The sequence below is a fragment of the Drosophila elegans genome, unplaced genomic scaffold (assembly GCF_018152505.1).
Source record: "Drosophila elegans isolate 14027-0461.03 unplaced genomic scaffold, ASM1815250v1 contig_476, whole genome shotgun sequence".
NCBI classification, from domain to species: Eukaryota; Metazoa; Arthropoda; class Insecta; order Diptera; family Drosophilidae; genus Drosophila; species Drosophila elegans.
The window spans coordinates 4,229,701-4,247,737 of NW_024545863.1; the positions used below are offsets into that span (position 1 = coordinate 4,229,701).

Sequence of the window (18,037 nt, forward strand, 5' to 3'; positions counted from 1 at the left end):
GTATTTATCATAAACAGTATCGCAATAAGTTTATAGAGCACCCACCATTCTTCGCAATACATATAGCTCTGACGTAGTTTTATCTACAGCCCCAACGACTTTATCAGCAGAGGCGAAATGTAAATCGACATTATCATATTAAGTAAAGCTAAGCGAAGCGAGGAAGAGCAAAGAAGAGCAGACGATGTCCCCCATATGGACTATGACTCGTCCGACTCTTGGAGCCTTCAGTCTCTCTTTGGGAACTAGCAAATGCGGATGACGTCGCGAGCAATTGAGATCGGCAATAATATAAACAAAATACCAGATAGAACAGAAAGTGCCAGCAAGATAGTGCAGACCTGTTAATGAACTGAAACGAAATCCTGATTAAGGAACTGTGAATATGAGAGTGTTCATCCATAGGGATATACTGGTTAGATATTTGTGCTGGCAATTGATAAAACTATATTATCTAATTAAGATATATGTGTGTGTAAGCTTATTGACTGAAATTTTCCCATTGCAGGAGAGTGAGATCGCTGAGGTGCTGTACAAGCAGGATGTGGATTTGGGCTTTAGTTTGGACCAGGAGGCCATCATCAATGCCTCCTATGCCAGTGGCAACAGTGGAGCCACCAACGCCAAGTCAAAGCTCGAGGATGAGGCCAAGTCCTCGGATCCCTCGATGTCGGACACCGGCGCCTCCAAGGACCCCAATGTGAGCGCCGAGAACGAGGCGAGCAGCGCCTCTGCCGAGGATCTTGAGAAGTTGAAAGCTCTAGAGGAGCTTCGTCAAGATAAGGTAAAGTAAAGCAACGTTCCGTCCACGATTTGCATACGGAATTTCACAATATTTACATAGAGATAAAGGTGTAGTCGAATTCGTGATGGTTATCTAACAGCTATCAAATGTGGGCGCCTTATTTTTGGGGCTTCTATACATCCAATTGAGTGGATCCATTTGCTTTAATAACATATTTCTGTATTCGCAATAGGAAAAGGACAATGAGAATCCCCTGGAAGACATTACCAATGAATGGAACGGAATACCCTTTACCATCGATAACGAAACTGGTGAGTTCTAGATTTAGCTAACAAGTACATATACGATCTTGTTCTGGTTACATGTGCTCTGACCGTATCTTATCTAGGATAATATAATTTCACTTTCAAAAATAACCAGAGATAAGCTATACAGAAGCAGAAGATCATTTGGCGAAAAAGAAGTAGATATAGATTGTTTAGAATGGTGGAACGTTTGCTGGATAATAGGACAATTAAATTTAAGGGATTATGATTTAAACGTCCTTTATTTTGCATCTCCTGTTACTGTTTAATCAATAAAAATTGATGTTGAAGTACCAACACCTAGTCTCAAAAATTCTTGAACAGAATTTTATTTTGTGTTAAGTTGAATGGTTACTAATCCCAAATAACCCTCGATTATACATTAATATTAACAACGCCTGTCCCCCGTTTTTCCCAAAAAAGAAAATCTGCTGATAACAAAAAGAAATAACGAAATAAGTCGAAAGAAAATGGCCTGCCAAAAGATGGCGGCTGCTCTAATCTAAACGAAAATGGATTATGCTGGATTCAGTGGGGGGCTGAGTTTAAGGAGGTTGGGCGGCATACTAAAATATATGGCGTGTATTTTCGAGACGTTTATAAATGAATGTAGGCATTTTGAGTTGACAGGCACGAAAATTAAAAGAAAAATGAGCTTTTTTCGCTTGGCTTGTGAGGCATCCACCCACACCACCCACCACAAAGGCCGGAGCCGATGGCTGCTGCTAATCTGCCCGGGACCGCGCCCCGTTTCCTCTTTTCCTTTCCCCATTCCCCATTCCCAGCCAAAAGCGGCTGCCTTTCAAACAAACTTTGACACGCACACGAACTTTTATTATTAACCGTGGGGGAGGAGAAGTCATGAGTTTGAGCGGGCCGAACTCGTCTGGGCCTGTGAGACTGGGTCGTGCAGCCTTTTCTGGACGGAATGAGACCACGACCACGTCTGGGGGGCAGATACGAAACCGAATCCAAGTCCGAAGCAGTGGCAGTAAAAGTAGCAGCCACCGCGCGTCGCGTCGCCTCGCATGCAACATTTTTCTTTTGAAAAATGAACGAAACATGATTCGCCAAAAAAGCAAGAGCCACATACACGAGCACACAAAAATATATAAATAATACATATAGAAAAAGAAGTGCTATGTATGTACATCATATGGTACGAAACCCCATATTCCAAGGGGGTTGGCAGCGGGGTGGTACGAATGTGCATGGCCTCAACTTTGGCCTATAAGCTGTACATGGGCCGATCAAAGACCCTATTTATTGCAAAACGAAAACAGTGACGCAGTCGTTAGAGGGGTTGCGAAAAAAAATGGAAAACTTGAAAAGTCTAGTTTAAAAACTATAATTTAGTAAGAAACATTTAAAATAGAACATGTGGTTACTGTAACTGTAAAACATGTTTAAGCAAAAAGTACATTAGATTGTTGTTTCAAAAGTTCAAAAGGTTTTAAATAAACCAAGTATTTGCCAGCCTAAAAAATATTAAAAGGAATGTCCTCCTACCCTACCCTAAACCAAACTTAATTTTTAAATTTTTGCGTTGGTCACACTAGAATGACTGGTCAAATTTTGTACTTGGTATCGATGCCATTTAGCCTTTCTTAATCACAAGGATGCCAACTTGTTCAAAGTGAAAACAATTGCGAAATAACTTTGTCATTAAAAGGAACATTAATTGGAAGTGTATAAAATTTACGCAAGTTAAATTATAGTTATACGATAAACAATCGATTTAGTTATGGATAAATGTTTTGGTATCTGGACAGTTCTTTGGAAGTTGCATATGATGAAATACGCATGTATGTACATATGTTGGTCCCATCAATTACGTTTTATTTTATTAAATGAAATATATTAGTTTTAGAGTCTTTAATGATATCCCCTTCTGGCTGAGCCCCTGAGTTTTCCCCCTCTGGTTAACTTCCTGTCTGATCCCTCTGTTGAGCTGGCTCATTGAGCTGGGATTTGGTGGAGGAGTAGGAGGGGGAGGAAAGAGTAGCTTCTGTAAGGGATTCCATGCTTCCCCTCGAGAACAGAAAGTCGCAAATCGCTGGCCACCATTTTGTGAGCCATGGAATAAGGGATAAAATAGTGGAGGAAGGGCAAAGCAACACAGCAGCAGCCACCACCATGTTGGATATATTTCCTATTCACTGGCATTTATGCTGCTTATAATGATTGCTGCTTCGTTTGGCCATTTATTAAAAATCCATTGATGCGCGCCCAACTACGATAGATAGATTCATATCGCATTCACACGCACTCGCCATTGTCTGCGTCGTCTGGGCCCCGATCTCGGATTTGTGCGTATCCAAATTCCCCACGGATCGAACCCAACGAATCTCCCAAGTCCGCAGCCTTTGGCGGCATTATCTTCTATTGTTCGGCCTCCGAAAAATAAAACGACTAAAATGAAAGTCATTTTTCGGTTGCTGTTTCAGTAAATGGTATTTCATAGCTAGCTGATACTATGAAAGAGAATTTTTGGAAAAATTCATAAATTGTATCTTCCGCACGTTCAGGTGAGTTTAGTCTGTTGTTCTCTTTTTTTTCCACAAGTTATTCTTCATTAATTTTGAGCCTCTGAAATAAAGTCGTAACCATTCGGAGACATTTATGCCCGGCACTGTCCTGTCAAGGTTGCCTTGTCATGGGGACATGTGTTCCCCATTGCCTTTCTAGGATCGCCTTTCTGAAATCGTGGTAATTAAGTTGCAAGTAGCTCTTGGTTACTGTTTCGTCTCGCTTTTTGTCGCCTTTCGTCCAATCAACCTCGTTTGTTTCCAGTTCTGATTTTCTATATACCTATCAGTACATAATATATCTCCCAATGAATCACAAATCTGATTACATTCGTTGCCTTTCAATTCGATTTGGTTTGTTCCCTTATTGGTTGTTTATTTTGTTAGCTTCTCAGATCGTTGACAACTTTTGGAGCATGACTTGACCAGAAGTTTGGCGTGGTATCGTAGAAAAATGCTCTTATTCTCAATTATGTTATAGATATTTCGGTTTTGGTTTCTTTTTCGGTGGCTTAAATTCCATTATGCAATCAGTTAGGCCGCTCTTGTTGCTGCCAAGCTACGCAAGTTTATTGACCACTGGGATTTTATGTACAGCGGACTTTTGTGGGAATACAAAAATAAAATTCTTATGTTTTTTTTTGTGAAAGAGTGAAAAGACACGTTTCAGGAAGTTTTGAAAAAGATGTTGGGAAATTCAATTTTCGTTTTATGAAATAATTTGTTTAAAAATGATTTATTGCATTTTAAATTCCGTTCATCTGTTTAAACTTTTAATTGAAATTAGTTGTTTTATTTTCTTATTTTTCTTTATAAAGAAAAGAGCAGTTATCATTTAATTTCCTGCCCATCGATAGGTTCTCCTTGGTAAACATCAAAGAAAAGACGATATGATGGAGGTTATTAAAAAACATCTGGTGCAGTGGTGCGGAGTTGGCGGTGCTGATGCTTGTCTCTCAATTCGGTGGCGGCGGTGCACCTATTGAGGATCTCTTTCTATCCGTCTGGTGGCCTTCCTTGACCCGCCTTTTCAGCTCTGCGCCCTGCTGTTGTCTGGAAAAGCGAGGGAGTGCTGGTGAAGAGGGGCAAGAGGAGCGGCGCGAACCGTAGAAATTGTTCAAATTCTACGTGGTCAGCATTACGTTACAAATTTACAAAAAAAAAAAAAGAAAGAAAATTTACATGCTGACAGAATAACAAACAGACAGGGCAGAGGGTGGAGAAGGAGAAGGGGGCTGCAGTCCTGACCGGCTTTATTTTCGGTCTGGTCTGGTCTAGTCTGGCCTGGTCAACGATTTTGTGCTGCATAATCGTATCACTTTCAAGTGTTTTCGTCTTGCGCAACCTCCCGCTCTAACTCTCTATACCTAAGTATTGCCAAAACTAGCTACGAATTGCATAATATCAACAGAAATTCGCTGTTTAATTAGCCGGCGAATGGTCACCATACTTGACCCATGAGTGCTCATGTGGCTTTCAGGATTATGAAAGTTTCTCAATTTCAACGCTCGCTTTTCTACTCAATTTAGTTTCCAATGTTGTGGTATTCAAATGAGGCTATTCAAATGAGCAGTCAGCAAACTCATTCATAAGGTTCATTCAGCTTCTACGGATTTTGTGGCAACTCATTAACAACAAAAAGTAGCGTAAAGTACAGATAATGTTGCCGACCGCCATCCTATAACACATGCCTGTTAACAATAGATTGCCCCCTTCTGCCCTAAAATCTGACTTTTCTTCTTTTAGCCATTTCATTGTTGACACTATCCGGACGCGCGGATCTGTCCTGTCATAATTGTTGCTCACTGGTTTTCTGTTGCAACTTTTTCTCTTATTTCGATGTTATAGTTGTCTTTGAAGGCAGGGCTATAGTTTTTCTGTTAAATTTTAAAGTTCTGTTTTTCGTTAAAATCTCTTCGTTGTCAAAGCTAATTAAACAACATCTTTAAATACAATAAAAAATGATTTATTTAGAAATCGTATGATTTTATGATTGATTTTTAAAGTCCTTGTTTCATCCAATTTTTTTGGTTGCCTAAGCAATTTAAAAATAAAGCCAAATATTTAAATTTTTAAATTAAAAAATCTTATGATTGTCTTTCACCGGATACGACTCCGCATCTCTATAACCCCTCCACCCTCATACTATTTTCTCAATCAGCATCGGCTTCTTCTTTCTTTATTATTGTTTCTTTTTTGCGTCGGCAACAATTTAAACTAATTAAGTTGTAATAAAGCACTCAAGAAAACGTTCGAAAAAAACATTGGAGAGAAAAAAAATGATTAACCAGGCGAGTTTTGCTTGTTCAATATTTCTGTGCTCTTTTTCCTACTGTTTTCTAGCAGCGATGAAAAAAATTATGCAAGCATCCAATCAAAATGCCCCCTCCTCATCTTGTTGATGATGCTGCTAATTTTTCAGAGCGAACCGAACTCCAACCAACCAATTTGATTTTTTTTTTCTATTTGCCTTATTTTTGGTATTTTTGAAGTTCACCAAAAGCATTTTCGGGCTTGGCGGTGTTAGCCTGGTCTATTAGTTCAGTGGCCCATTAATGTGCATATTGCCTGCTCTTTTTCCGACTCTCTTTTGGGTGATTTCATGATTGCGGTAATTGTGTTAATTTTGTGGGTAAATAAGTTCGTATTTTGATTTGGCTTTGAGGTGGAAATGGGCGGTTGTGTATTTATACGGAAGCTCAATTGGGGTCAGTTGTAAATTGCAGCTGAATTGTGCCAAATTATTCAGGAATCCAATGCCTTATGGGAATTACAAGCTTTAAAAAACATACATATAAGTCTAACAGAAAATATTTAAAAAATAAAACTGTAAGCAATTAATAAAGAGTTTTATAATACTCTTCTTCAGAGTTTGTTAAACAAATGATCTATAAAAATATTATCTTTGTGAAGCAGTAACCTTAGTTTCTTCTCTCTTAACAGTCTATCATTCTCAATTTCATTACCCCTCTAATCAAGTCAATAAACATTGTCTAAGAATTTTGCTTATATTTTATAAAACAAAAAGCTTGTCCATCCATCTTAAAAACAATGTCTGAATCGGATTCGGGAGAAAGTACCTCCTCTCAATCATCGCTATCCTCGTTCGTATCCCGCTCGTCGTCGTCCTCACGATTGAGTGAATTTGTGGATGCCAAAACAGAGCTGCAGGAAATATACCAGGATATGAAACATTTTCTTTCAACTTTTGTAACGATCCTGGAGGAGAGTATTTTTTTGGATGATCTGCAAATGGTTGATAAGCTCTGTAGGTTTTCGAGTAAAATGGATGCCATACAAATGGTTTTGTCTAGAAATCGTATGAAGGTGGCATTTTTCGGACGGACCTCGAACGGAAAGAGTGCAGTGATCAATGCCTTGCTGCATGAGAAAATTATGCCCAGTGCCATGGGTCACACCACAAGTTGTTTTTGTCAGGTGCAGGCGAACAGTGCAGACGAACCTGAGCACGTGAAGATCGAGCAGGAGGAGGAGCACCTGGAGTTGAGTGCTTTAAACGAGCTAGCCAGTGCACATTCCCCAAGGGCTTTGAAGCCCAGGACTCTGCTGCACGTTAACATGCCCAAGAATCGGTGCTCGCTTTTGGACTACGATGTGGTGCTGATGGACACACCTGGAGTAGATGTCACAGCTCAATTAGACGACTGCCTGGATAGCTATTGCATGGATGCGGATGTTTTTATACTAGTTCTCAACGCTGAGTCCACAATCTCCGGCGTGGAAAGGCAATTCTTCAAGGAGGTGGCCTCCAAACTGTCGCGTCCTAATCTATTCATACTTAATAATCGCTGGGATGTGGCCAGCAGCCAGGAACCTGAAATGGAACAGCAGGTGAGGGATCAGCATACGGAACGCTGTATAAAGCTTCTAATAGACGATCTGGGTGTGTATTCTGATGAGGAGCAAGCCAGGGACAGGATTTACCATGTCTCAGCCCTGGAGGCTTTGCAACTAAGGAACGGTAGTAATACGAATCCAACGTCACAAACACAAGAGCGCTATCTGGAGTTTCAGCGATTCGAAAATGATTTTTCAACCTGCCTAGCCCAGTCTGCTTTGCAGACCAAATTCGGGCATCACTTGCTAAGTGTAAAGGAGGTTTTAACCGAGCTGCAAGTGGATTTGATAAGTCCTCTCATAGCCAAAGTTAACCGACTGATAAAGGAAAACGTGGAGAGGAGAAAGGACTTGAATGTGGAAAAAGAAGATCGACTCAGTGAAAACATTAGGGAACATCAAGAGTTTGAAATCGTTGCCGAAGAACTGGATGACCTTGCACTTAACGTGGGTCAGCGGATTTTACGGGAACAGATCACCAGGATAATACCCTCAGCTGTGCAATCCTTCTCGCAACCATTTTATCCACAGTTTCCAAGGCAAATTGGTCACTACCAGCGCTCGTTGAGTGCCCACTTGGATGTCCTACTCGCAGATCAAGTCCTGGAACGTCTATCTATACCCATTCAGGAAAAACTAAGCCAGTTGGAGGCAGATCTTCTGGGTGAACCCACCGAGGAAACCATCAACTGGCAGCTTATTTACCACTTGAATTGTCAATCGTTGATGGGTGATTTTCAACCAGACATAAGGTTTCGGTTCTCCTGGGGCATTGCTTCCCTTTGGCATAGTCTATGGAAAAAGCTACCGCTGCCCTTAAATTCATTGCAGGATCGAAAGTTGCTCAATGGTCACAAGGAAACCGCGCCTGCTGCTCCTTTGATGCACCAAAGTACTTTGCAGATGATTGCATCTTTAGCGAAATCCGATGGTTGCCTCGGAACTCTATTGCTGGGCGGCATGGCGGTTCGTTCGGTGGGCTGGCTAACGATCCTGATCCTTGGAAGCATCGTGGGATCCGTGTACACCTACGAGTTGCTCAGCTGGACGCCAGCCGCTCAAGAGCGGAGCTTCAAGTGCCAGTACTCCAAACATTTGCAGGAAAAACTACGGGGTACTGTGCATCAAACCGCCAGCGGTTTTTCGATGCAGATGCAACATCAGCTGCGAAATATCAAACACTTGTGGTTAACCGAAGTTGTGGAAAGTAAGAACGACTTTGACTCAAGGACCTCCGAGCTGACCGAACAAATACAATCGATGGAGGAGTTGCAGCTGAAGTTGAAGAAGTTCCGGGACAAGGGAAATCTGATGGCTATACGGGTAGGAGAGTTTCAAGAGCGTTATTTTAGCATCAATTCTTAAAGATTTTGAGAGGGTTATATTATTGATTTCAATTTTCTATTATGAAATGTTTAAATTTGGTTTGTATTTGGTTGTTATATTTTAAACCGTTTATTAAATTGGATTGTAGTTTACTTATTGCTTAAATCTTAGTGTTCAGTCTGTCTCATTGGTATATTTAAAAATTTTTTTTTTAGCTCAGTTTAAAAAGGTTTTTTTAGGTCTCCGAAATTTTTCTAGCATTTTAATGGTCTTTTTGGACCACAAGAATCTTAGCCATGCAAATTAAAGCAATTTTTATTGCTGTTGACTTTTTAAATTACTTGATTAGATTGTTTTTCTTCCTCTTGATGGTTCACACAGACACACACTCACACACTCTAGCTGAGGAACATGCACATGCTGGGAATAAGAACAAGAAAACCAGTTTTGGCTTTTTTGTGGAAGACGTTAAGACTTGAACAAAGCGTCCATGCTGAAACGGCCAAAAGCAAAAGTACAAAAACTAAATGTATACATACACACACAACTCGAGCTGAACTCTAGGCTCCGCCCTCTGCTTACAAATACATGCACACACACACACACAAGTCACTAATGCGCATGAACAAAGGCAGCTCAAAACGGGGAGGAAGTTAATATGGTTACCTCACTCGCACTCGCACTTGAGCCTCTGCTGACGTCGACGTCAACGGCGAATGGCGGAGCAGCGACCGCGGCAGAGGCTTGGGCAGCGTTTTAGAATCGTATTTGAACTTTTATAAACGCTCGAGAAACGTTGGACGCTTGACGCGCGCGCAGAAAATATTGAATAAGGGTAAAACTAGGGAAAAACAAACGCTACCGTGGGCGTGGACATGAAACAGGGACTCTGCCCCGGGCCGTTAATATTTTTCTGAGCCTGGCAAAGGTGACGCGGCATTCCAAATCGGCAGTTCAAATCGCTCGTTCTTAGCCAAGTCAAGTGTATCGGCGCTTTTTATGCCAATCAGATGATTTGGAAAATTGTCTACAGCCAACAAAATATTATTAAACTGTGTCAAACATTAACAAATTTTTAAACTATTACGCGTCTGCATTAGCGGAAAATAAAAAAAAAAAACAAAAAGTGAAAGTTACCAAATCAAAAATTCATACCAAGCTCCACACTCAAGTGACCATTGTGCGATTCTAAAAAAAGCCCCCTACAATAACCAAAGGCATTGCAAAATAACTTAAGCCCATTTTCCGCACATACAATCGAATTGTGCAAAGCAAAAATAAAAATACAAAATAAAGACAAGACAATAAAAGTCTGTCTGCAACGGAAACGGTAATATCGGAGTTGCGATTGGATTGCTTTAGCTTTGGCTGTTTTTAGTCGGCACGCCATTGTTGATTCTGCAACATTTTGGCTGTCAAAACGTTACATAATTGTCAAAGTGTTTGGCCAAATATCAACAACAATCAGCGCTTTATTGCAACAATTTGTGTTCAATCTGTTCACAAAAGACAACTACAGCCATCTATGACAATCGACGTAAAACGTAAAATAAAAAAACGGCCAAGATACATTTGATTTTGGCTCTTTGGGCGTTTGTGTTTCTTGGATTATACACACTAATATTTCACAGATATCAACTGCGTCATCATTGCAGCATCACTTGAACTAGCAAAGGTTCGTAATGTTTTATTGGCTAGTTTAAAGATGTTACTGAATTTCGCGCGTTAGTATGTCATTAGTTTCTCAGGAACTTGGCGCCCAACGTGGCTCCATTTCGTTTTTTATGGTTGGTTGCTGTTAAGTTCAAATTGAATCTCTTCAATATCTTTACTTGTGGATTTAGTTTAACAGAATAAAACTACCTTATTTAGGGCGCTCAGGTGCTGAATAGGTAAGGGGGTTGTTAGATTAAAATACTTTGGATCGCCTTAAAAAGTGTAGAAAAGTAAAGAAAAATTGTAAAAACAGATAACGAACTTTTTAGCAAACCTCAGTTTGTAAATATTTTCTTTTAAACTTTTTAAATTAAACGAAAATTTACAGTTGATTTTGCATCTCCTTTAAATAGGAACAAAAGTAAAGATAAACTGATTAGATAAACATTTGAAAATGCTGCTTATAGAAACAAGCACCGACTGTACTTATAAAGCCTGACCAGATCAGAAATCATACTTTTCAACCAGTTAACAAACAATTCAAGCCCCATTCATTCCTTCGATTAGGCTTATAATCTTATGCAAACATGAATAAGTGTAGTGCTTATTACCACCCCAAATTCCACCCGTTGTCACCCTGTTAAAATATCAAGTAGCCGTCGGTGTTTAGTGCTCAATCAACCCCATTAGCAGCTCTATTACTCGACTCTCCCACAGTGTTCCTTCCTTCCGTCCGAGCAAACTTCCTGAAAGGTAACCAAAAATTTGACTACACCTACCTTCAATGCGGTCAAACAATTGTTGGCCCCATCAACGCCTCTTTTGAGCCTTGTCGCCTAATTGCTGGTGACAGTTGTCAGTTGCTCCTGACCACAGCCGGACGACAAAACAAAGCCCAGCCAGCGTACACGAACCCAAATCGAATAATATTTTCGTTGTCGTTTCGGCCACAATGCGGGCTGGAAACCGACGGAACGAGAGACAAACAATCAGCCCAATGACCAAAAACGATAAGTAAACAATTCCAAACCCACACAGACGCATATCAAAATTAACGGACCACGAACTGTTACCAAAAAAAAAAAATTAAGCAAAGAAGGGAGAACCCTAAAATAACAGGCTATACGCCGGCAAGCCGAAAAAAAAACATGGCCAGAACAGAGAAACAGAACAGAACAGAGCCCAGGCCCAAAATGGTTGCGATGGAAATTGGAAAAGCAGGAGGGGGGACTTTGTTTTGTAACCAATCGTAAGAATAACAAAACATTTGGTGAAATTGTGTTGGCCGGGCCCAGATAGCCAAACTGTTCCATCTGCGGTGTTTATTCTAATTTTTTGACCCGACTCAAGTGCCCCGGCAAAGGTCGTCTTCGTCGTCGTCGTCGTCGTCACACCACTTGAGTTCAACTCTCTCACTTTCCTGCTCTTTCGACCAAGTTGCGCCCCCTTTTCAGCCTTTATTTTTTCGGTTTTTCGTTTTGGCTTTATCTAGATGTTTGCCCACGTTTGGGTCGGGGTTTTCCTCTTCGTGGAACTCGAGTCGATGTTAAGTAGTAATTTTCTGATAATGTCTCGAATACCCCCACTCGGTTCTTGTCTTGGATTTTCCCGAGAATTTCTAATGCAAATATTTGACCACCATCAATATTTGACTAGGAATCAATTGTCTGCTAGTCAATTGTAAGCGATACACTTGAGGGAAGCTTTCAGTGTTGTGCCTCGAGTTAAGTTTGTGTTTAGTTTGGAAATCTCGAAGCTGTCACAACCGATCATCAATTAGGAAGAGATGGGGACGGGGAGGCAGCAGGGGGCTTGGGGAAATCGTTCATTTATTGCAATATTTTTCAGCTGCTTCCGTCAGACGGCTTGAGTGAAGGAGATCTCTCAGAGATCACGTTTTTATGATTATGATTAATGATGGTAAACAGCTTGACTAACTCTAGTTACTGTCCACTCTGTGATCTCTCCGCTGATCTTACGAACTCACTCTCCCACAGGAAAGTGCTACTGTTCGAGACGATCCTTGTTTACCTTCTTTCTTGCCTCCCGGGAGATTTTGGGTCTTCAAACGGTTTTCGTAACAGAAAATTGATCACTCTCTAGGGAGTTTCGAAGCAGAGTGGGAGCCTATAAAGGGAAAGCCAGCAATCCTATTCAAATGATCAAAATATTTTTATATATTTTCTTTGCTCTGATAGGGTCACAAAGTCTTTGACTCTGGGGAACTCTTTTACACGGGGGAATGCAATTTGTTTATTATAAATATTTTGGGCGATCAAAGGTTGCTACTTTTGTTTTAATCATGATTATGCTGAAGTAAAATAAATAATTGGCAGTGGAATATGAGCAGAAGAATGTTTATCGATGGTCTTTTGAAAACAATAAGGAATGACAATTTTCCTGTAAAAATAAAAAGGGACAGCCAAGATATTGAGTGGGAAATTTATTTTGAAAAATATGGAATACCCATTTGGGTAAAATCAGTTAAGTAGCGATAGATGGGTTAATGATTTATTTTAACTCCAAGTTAAGATAGTCAATTGAAAACCAGAACTAAGATCAAACAGTATGCTCTTCTTAACACTTCATATACTAATTCCTTTCTCTCAGGTGAATACATTCGCTTGCCCCTGGATGAGTTGTTGAACGACGTACTCAAGCTCTCTGAATTCCCGCTCGAAGACGAGGTAAGTCCCCCATTTGGTCTTTGGAGAGTAGCCTATTGATTTCGCCCAATCCCTTAGTTATCCAACGATCCGGTGCCCTCGACTTCGCAGGCAGCAGCTGCTTTGAACGAGAACCAAGCGCTAAGGATTGTTTCGGAGACCGGTGAGGACTTCCTCAGTGGCGAAGGAATTCCCAACAAGCAGCGTAAGGTCGGCGATAAGGACAAGGACACCGATCCGGAGAAGGGCGAAGGCGATAGCTTCTCGGTTAGCGACTTCGAGGACCTTCAAAACTCCGTGGGCTCGCCCCTGTTTGACTTAGATGAGGACGCCAAGAAGGAGCTAGACGAAATGTTGCAATCCACGGCTCCGCCCTACCACCATCCCCATCCGCACCACGGCCATCCCCATGCGCACCCCCACCCCCATAGCCACCACCATGCGACGATGCACCACGCCCATGCCCACCATGCCGCCGCAGCAGCCGCCGCCCATCAGCGAGCGGTGCAGCAGGCCAACTATGGTGGCGGAGTCGGCGTAGGCGTAGGCGTGGGAGTGGGCGTGGGCAGCGGCACGGGCAGCGCCTTCCAGCGGCAGCCAGCTGCCGGCGGATTCCATCATGGCCATCATCAGGTATGTGTGCATCGATCGTAATCCTCCCCACAGACAAAAAAAGGTATATTTATTTATAATTTGATGCGGATGCTCGGTTCAAGTGTTGCCATCCGTCGAGCGCTCCACATACTTACTTGGGTACACATGTATGTACATACCCTACCGGAGCGTGAGTGTATACGCACAGCTGTGGTCAAAATAATAGCGTATTTAAGGGAGGACGGAAAGAATATTGGTTTTTAATTTTCAGAAAAAGATACTCGAACAAAAACTTTTTTATAACAATACTTTAAAGTAAATTATTTGTTGTGTTTTTTATAACTTAATTTAATTTCTTAAAGGCGAAACAGATTAAAATAATAAGGGAATAATAAGCGAATTAAATTTAAATTAATTTTTTAACGTTAATAGATCATTTTATTGGATTCAAAATATATTATTTTGTAAAGCTCATATTTTGACCTCAGTTGTATATACATATGTGCTTGTGGTGTATTCAAGGATCATTTGCACGTCGCTTTCGTTATTCTTCTGCTGGTTCTTCTCTTCTTGGAGTGGCTCTTTTCAATGTTCGGGTTCTTCGTGTTCTGCCTTCCATTTCTTCTGGCCTGGCCTTCTACCCGGATCTCCACCCCCCTGCGCCCTGGTGTGTTCTGAAGCACTTGATCTTGGGACCGCTCTCTTCAAGAGTCGCAGTTGTGGCTGTGGTGTTTGCTGTTTGTACAAAGCTTCAAATCTGGTTGTACATGCTCCGCACCCTGCCCCGCCCCCATTGTTCCTCCCACCCCAAAAGTCATCCGCTTATATTCCGTTTCCAGCCACAAGTTTCGTCAATCAAGGCCCAGTCTTCTGGGCTTCTCTTCCCTGCACTCCTCGTTCCTCAATCACTTTAAAGCCGTTTCTTGTTGGACGATTTTTTGGCTTTTGTTGTAACTGCTCATCAAAAATGTAGAGGAAACAGAGAAAAAAAAAAAGAATTATGATTGTGAGGAGAATGCGAGCAATGTTAAAATAATATACACATACATAAGGTATAACTCGTAGTCTCCCATCTTGGTTGTATAACCTGACTGAGCTGCTCTTCAGTTTTCTGAAGTTTTCTAAAGATTTTTCTTAACCCGCTTCTCTCTCGTTTTTTGTGTGTTTACTTAGCAGTTGTTTTCGTTATTTCGGTTCCAAGTTTTTTTTTTTTTGCCGGATTCTCCACAATTGAGTCGGATTTCAACATAGTCAAATAACAAAAAATTGTATTTCAAAAACCATAATCACATATTTTTCGCGATTAAATATTTTTTTTTTAATTTTTAAATATTTTTTTTTAAATTTTTAATATTTTATTATACCTAACAATTTTGTTATGTTATTGGTTTTAATCACAACAGCGTAATCCCTTCCTTTATTCTACATAGCCAATAAAACTCATCCACACCAAGTCTGATACGAGCAAGTGCATTCTGAATGAAGCACTAGACGATCTTCAACCTTTGACCTGTCTGATCTTCCCAAAAAAAAAAAGAGACAGTCATACAATTGACAAAAGAGACAGCACAATAAGGGCGAAGCAGTCATGAAGTCAGCGGCAATTACCGTAAAGTCTTTTCGCCGGTAGCAAAAACTCATAAACCGTATTCCGCAGCTAAATGGGAAACCACAGCGGTCAGCCTGAGTTGGTGGATTAGTCTTAGTCCGGCGTGTTTGATGTGGTCCGTCCTTGTTCTACAGTTTTTGTGAATGCCAGCGGGTTGCCGGCTCGGCACTTGCCAAAGCCATTTAATGAGCCAGATGATCGGTTATTCGCAGGATTCTCTAGAACTCTAAAACTCTTGTCGGCTAAATCTTTTGCCGACTCTCTGGGGGGATTTCCATACTGTTCAACTAACCGTTAAGCGGAATGTGTCATTAGCCGGCTTTGAGCTTTGTTTATCCAGCACTTCTTTCCTTGATCCTGGTACGAATTATCATTATGCAACTTCCTGGTCACATTTAATTTGCCATTTGCCATTGCTGATGATGCGTTTCTCTGTGCGTATGACTACCTGTCCTTAATTTTTAGCTACAATTTTAGTTGCACAGTGAGAAGTATGCTCATAGATTACAAAAATATAGATTGATCCGACTTAAAATATTTCATATTTATATGCTGCAATTAAAAACGATAAAAATCTGTTGATATTTGTACTTCAAAATAAGGTGATAGGTATTTGGCAAGATATATTATTGATATTATCATCAGTGGAAATACTTTTTTGTTTTGTGTGTAACTCCTGCTAATTGCAAACACTAAGCTAAGCTCTTGAGGAGAAGAGTGTGCGGTAGGAGGGAGGCGCCTGCGTTCATTACGGACACTTTGTTGTTGATTTTTTGCCGGGGGCTTTTGTTTTTTTTTTTGTGTCGCTTGCAATGCGCCACTTGACTTTTCCGCATGTGGCCGAAGTGTTTATTGAATTCGGTGGCACTTTGCAGCGGTGCCTGCCCTCCGATTTCCCCTCCCAGCTTGATTGCATCTTTTGAGCCGCTCGGCGGTAGCCCCTGCAATTAAATCCCCATTTAGCGCGCGCGAATTACAAAAAAATTTATCTCTTAATGTCCGTCCCTTGCCACTGCCCCCCCCCAAACCCCACACCCCTTACCAACTAATCGCCATGCACGGCTTTAATTATGTGAATTTTAAATATTTGCAAAAAGCTTAACGCTGAAAAATCAGCGCAGAGCGAGAGAAAAAAAAATTTATTAATTATTTTACAGCATCTCTGTTTTGCTTTGTCTTGCTTCGTTGTTTTTCTTGGCTGTAGTTTTTTCCCTCTGATTTTTTTGCCATACGATTTTAATTCAATTTATGTAAACAGTTTGATGGCTGCGGAGGCTTAAGTTGCGACTCGAACCGAGAAACTCAGACTACGACTGTCATGGGACTCGATTTGTGCACACACATAAATCAACTTAATGACAAAAACACACGAAACTACCGCTCAGGTGTGATGAGGGGATTTGCCGGCCGTTGGCAACAGGGACTAAGTAATCCAAGGAATATAGTAATTCAAGACGGTTGACGTAGGTAAATATCAGTGATTCCCATATTGCCATTGATGGATTGGGGATTTCGTGGAAATATGTTTCAAAATTAAGATTAAACAACGATTTTCGGAAAGCTTTAAGTCGTCAAACTTAAAATATTTTTGCCATAATAAATATACTCTTGTCTGTTCGCTTTGGATCACTTCTTATTCAAGTTTCTGAGCTCATGTTCATGTGTTAATATATTGTGTGCATTAATTTCGTTGAATAATTGCTTTCCATTAAAATAATTGTTAACACATTCGAAATATGTTTAATTTACACTGATCAAAAATGATCATTGGGCTTCGAGGTAGTTAATAGTTAATTAACAAATTGCTATTAATTTTTTAAAAGCGAGAATTTTAAGTTTTAAATATTAAAGGAAATGATTGATAGAAAGGTAAATAATATGTGAAGTATTTATTTAAAGTTGTAATTTGTCATTTTTTTTGTAGAGCTCAAGAGCCGATTTAGAATATAATCGAAATCTAGCGGAGTTAACATGGGAACCGTTAATAGGATTGGTAATAATGAAATACCATTAAATGATAGTAATTCCCCGATCAAATATGCAATCTAATGCATCTCCCTCCCATTTCTCCATCGTTGTAACGGTTGAGGTTGAATTAAAGGTTCCAAAGAATAGATTCTTAAGCACACAAAAACCCCTAGACCATCTCACACCAGATTGATACATGTGTGTAAGGAGATCGGCTACCGTGTCTAAGTTGGCGGTTGGATTTGTTTGCGTGTGAAGCGTAACAAACAATGGCCAACACCAGAAGTTAATGACAAGACAGTGACAATTCAAATTACACATGCGCGTTGCGCACTCACAGATACAAAGACACAGAGCGACTGCAACTGGCTAAAGTGAACGCCCAATGCTCGACAATGGCTCCTACCTGCCGTTCGGGTTTACCTGTTTGCGTTCAGGAGCGTGTTGAGGCATTCATTAGATACATTGCGCATGGCGAGATACTCGGATGCTTGGATACAGGTTGTGTTTGTTCAGCCCACACCCATACAGCTGAGAATGCACATCCATCTCGGAGTATCTGTGTGAGTTGCCTTGGCTACTGTCATTCCGTCAGTCAGTTAGTCAGTCAGTTGGTGCTGGTCAAACGACAACTCAACGTCAACGCGCAAAGGAGTTCGATCGGAGTCCAGAATTCTTTTGTCGGAATTTTTGTTTTCGATCCGTATCGGCAATGTCAGTGTCAAAGTGCATCAGCATCAGCGTCAACGTCAGCCAGATATAGGTATCTCTCATCTCTGAAA

General features: G+C 40.8%; 2 protein-coding genes across 4 annotated transcripts in view; both read left to right on the forward strand.

Moving 5' to 3' along the window:
* The window catches only part of LOC108148611 (segmentation protein cap'n'collar), a 43,171-nt gene that overhangs the window by 17,776 nt on the left and 7,358 nt on the right, over window positions 1–18,037 (forward strand). For all 3 annotated transcript variants that reach the window (XM_017275691.2, XM_017275690.2, XM_017275692.2), the window contains 4 exons: window positions 509–784; window positions 978–1,056; window positions 13,029–13,105; window positions 13,163–13,717. In XM_017275691.2, the coding sequence (XP_017131180.1) occupies window positions 509–784; window positions 978–1,056; window positions 13,029–13,105; window positions 13,163–13,717 (987 nt within the window). The remainder of the gene's footprint in view (window positions 1–508; window positions 785–977; window positions 1,057–13,028; window positions 13,106–13,162; window positions 13,718–18,037) is intronic.
* Window positions 6,506–8,927, forward strand: LOC108148612 (transmembrane GTPase fzo). The gene has a single exon (XM_017275694.2). The coding sequence runs from the start codon at window positions 6,630–6,632 to the stop codon at window positions 8,799–8,801; it is 2,172 nt and encodes a 723-aa protein (XP_017131183.2). The 5' UTR covers window positions 6,506–6,629; the 3' UTR covers window positions 8,802–8,927.

Bases quoted from the DNA above. Each gene is read 5' to 3' on its own strand.
- LOC108148612 (XM_017275694.2), top strand. From the start codon at position 6,630: ATGTCTGAATCGGATTCGGGAGAAAGTACCTCCTCTCAATCATCGCTA.